We start from the raw sequence: 2,840 nt of genomic DNA on the forward strand, positions 1-2,840 counted from the left end.
CGAGGGGACTGGGGGGCCCCCGCTGCCACCAGTCTGGGGATCAGAGGACTCCATTGCCACCAGTCTGGGGACCTGGGGACCCCACTGCCACCAGTTTGGGGACCCCACTGCCACCAGTTTGGGGACCAGGAAGTCCCCATTATCCCCAGCATGAGGAAGAGGGGACTTGGTGAGGGTGGACGGGTGATACTGGGGTGGCTGGGGGAGCAGATCCCCCCCCCAGCAGTGGCCACCCCGGGCTGTCCCCTGAGTGTCCCCACCTGTCCCCAAGGACATCAACACGGGGTGGCAGCACCTGGAGCAGGCAGAGAAGGGCTACGAGGAGTGGCTGCTGAACGAGATCCGGCGCCTGGAGCGGCTGGACCACCTGGCTGAGAAGTTCAGGCAAAAAGCCTCCATCCATGAGGCCTGGACTGAAGGTACCCGGGGGACACACACCTTCTGGGCTGAGGGGACAAGGACAGGGGTCAGAGGTGGGTCCCCAACAGTGACAGAGGCCCCAGGAAGAAGCTGGAGTCCATTAAAGGCTCCACCAGGAATTCTTCCCTTGGTTCCCTCTTCCCAGGCATCACCAGGGTGGCCTCCAGCAAGGTGAGGAGGACTTGGTGCCTCTCCCATGCTGGGGGACATGGAGTGTTGGCAGCCCTGGGGAGGTGGGAGCTCTTGGCCCCTTGTCCACAAGCTGGAGAGCTGGGCAGGTTGGGGGTGGACCTGCTGGAGAGCAGCTTTTTGGAGAAGGATCTGGGAGTCCAGGTGGACAGGAAACAATCCATGAGCCAGGAGTGGGTGCTGGTGGCCAAGAAGGCCAATGGAATCCTGGGGTGCCAAAGGAAGAGTGTGGCCAGAAGGTTAGGAAGGTTCTTCTCCCTGTCTTCTCTGCCCTGGGGAGGCCACAGCTGGAGAACTGGGACCAGTTCTAGAGCCCCAACAACAGAAGGACATGGAGCTCCTGGAGAAAGTCCATAAGAAGCCATGGAAATGATCCCAGGGCTGAAGCAGCTCTGGAGACAGGCTGGGAGAGTTGGGGTGTTTGGAGAAGGCTCCAGGGAGACCTCAGAGCACCTTCCAGTGCCTGAAGGGGCTCCAGGAAAGCTGGGGAGGGACTTGGGACAAGGGCAGGAGAGATGGGATGAGGGGGATGGATTAAAACTGGAAGAGGAAGACTGAGGTTGGACATGAGGAGGAAATTCTTCACCATAAGGATGGTGACACACTGGAACAGGTTGCCCAGGGAAACTGGGGCTGCCCCATCCCTGGCAGTGGGATGAGCTTTAGCTCATGGAATCGTGGACTGGTTTGAGTTGTAAGGGACCTTCAAGACCATCTAGGTGATCTTTGAGGTGGCTGCCCCATCCCTGGAAGTGTTCCAGGCCAGATTGGATGGACTTGGAGCAACCTGGGCTGGTGTCCCCATGAGCAGGGGGGTTGGATCTTGATGATCTTTAAGGTCCCTTCAACCCAAACCATTCCATGATTCCATAAGAGATCCCTCATGGGAGATGCTCCTGCCATGGGCAGGGAGTTGGACTGGATGATCATGGACTGGTTTGGGTTGGAAAGGACCCTCTAGTGGATCATCTAGATGATCTTTGAGGTGGTTGCCCCATCCCTGGAAGTGTTCCAGGCCAGGCTGGATGAGGTTTGTAGCCTGCTGGTGTCCCTGCGGGCAAGGGGGTGGGATCTAGATGGTCTGGAAGGTCCCCGTGAGCCCAGCCATCCCGTGGCTCTGATCCCTGTCCCCAGGGAAGGAGGCCATGCTGAAGCAGAAGGACTACGAGGTGGCCACGCTCTCTGACATCAAGGCCCTGATCCGCAAGCACGAGGCCTTTGAGAGTGACCTGGCTGCTCACCAGGACCGCGTGGAGCAGATCGCGGCCATCGCCCAGGAGCTCAAGTATGGGAGCCCCCAGAGCCCCCCAAACCCACCCAGAGCCCCCCACACCCCCCAACCCCTCCCTACCCCTGGGGCTCCCCAGGGAGCTGCACAAAGCTCCTTTGTTGTTACCCGTGATGTTCCTCTTGTTCTTCCCCTTCTTCCTCTTCCCCTTCTTATTCCCCTTCTTCTTCCCCTTCTTCTTCTCCTTCTTCTTCTCCTTCTTCTTCCCCTTCCTCTTCTCCTTCTTCTTCTCCTTCTTCTTCTTCCCCTTCCTCTTCTCCTTCTTCCCCTTCTTCTTCCCCTTCCTCTTCCCCTTCTTCTTCCCCTTCTTCTTCCCCTTCCTCTTCCCCTTCTTCTTCCCCTTCTTCTTCCCCTTCCTCTTCCCCTTCTTCTTCCCCTTCCTCTTCCCCTTCTTCTTCCCCTTCCTCTTCCCCTTCTTCTTCCCCTTCCTCTTCCCCTTCTTCTTCCCCTTCCTCTTCCCCTTCTTCTTCCCCTTCCTCTTCCCCTTCTTCTTCCCCTTCCTCTTCCCCTTCTTCTTCCCCTTCCTCTTCCCCTTCTTCTTCCCCTTCCTCTTCCCCTTCTTCTTCCCCTTCTTCTTCCCCTTCCTCTTCCCCTTCTTCTTCCCCTTCTTCTTCCCCTTCCTCTTCCCCTTCTTCTTCCCCTTCTTCTTCCCCTTCCTCTTCCCCTTCTTCTTCCCCTTCTTCTTCCCCTTCCTCTTCCCCTTCTTCTTCCCCTTCTTCTTCCCCTTCCTCTTCCCCTTCTTCTTCCCCTTCTTCTTCCCCTTCCTCTTCCCCTTCTTCTTCCCCTTCTTCTTCTCCTTCTTCTTCTCCTTCTTCTTCCCCTTCCTCTTCTCCTTCTTCTTCTCCTTCTTCTTCTTCCCCTTCCTCTTCTCCTTCTTCCCCTTCTTCTTCCCCTTCCTCTTCCCCTTCTTCTTCCCCTTCTTCTTCTCCTTCTTCTTCTCCTT

The 2,840-nt window shown here is 57.2% G+C and overlaps 1 protein-coding gene across 1 annotated transcript in view; it reads left to right on the forward strand.

Moving 5' to 3' along the window:
• LOC104395873 (alpha-actinin-4-like) overlaps nucleotides 1-2,840 on the forward strand; it is a gene marked incomplete at both ends in the record, with an annotated part of 33,059 nt that overhangs the window by 24,212 nt on the left and 6,007 nt on the right. Inside the window, 2 exon segments of the mRNA XM_010005623.1 lie at nucleotides 272-419; nucleotides 1,744-1,894. Of these exon segments, the coding sequence (XP_010003925.1) occupies nucleotides 272-419; nucleotides 1,744-1,894 (299 nt within the window).

Source organism: Chaetura pelagica, unplaced genomic scaffold (assembly GCF_000747805.2).
Source record: "Chaetura pelagica isolate M959 unplaced genomic scaffold, ChaPel_1.0 scaffold1481, whole genome shotgun sequence".
Classification (NCBI taxonomy): Eukaryota; Metazoa; Chordata; class Aves; order Apodiformes; family Apodidae; genus Chaetura; species Chaetura pelagica.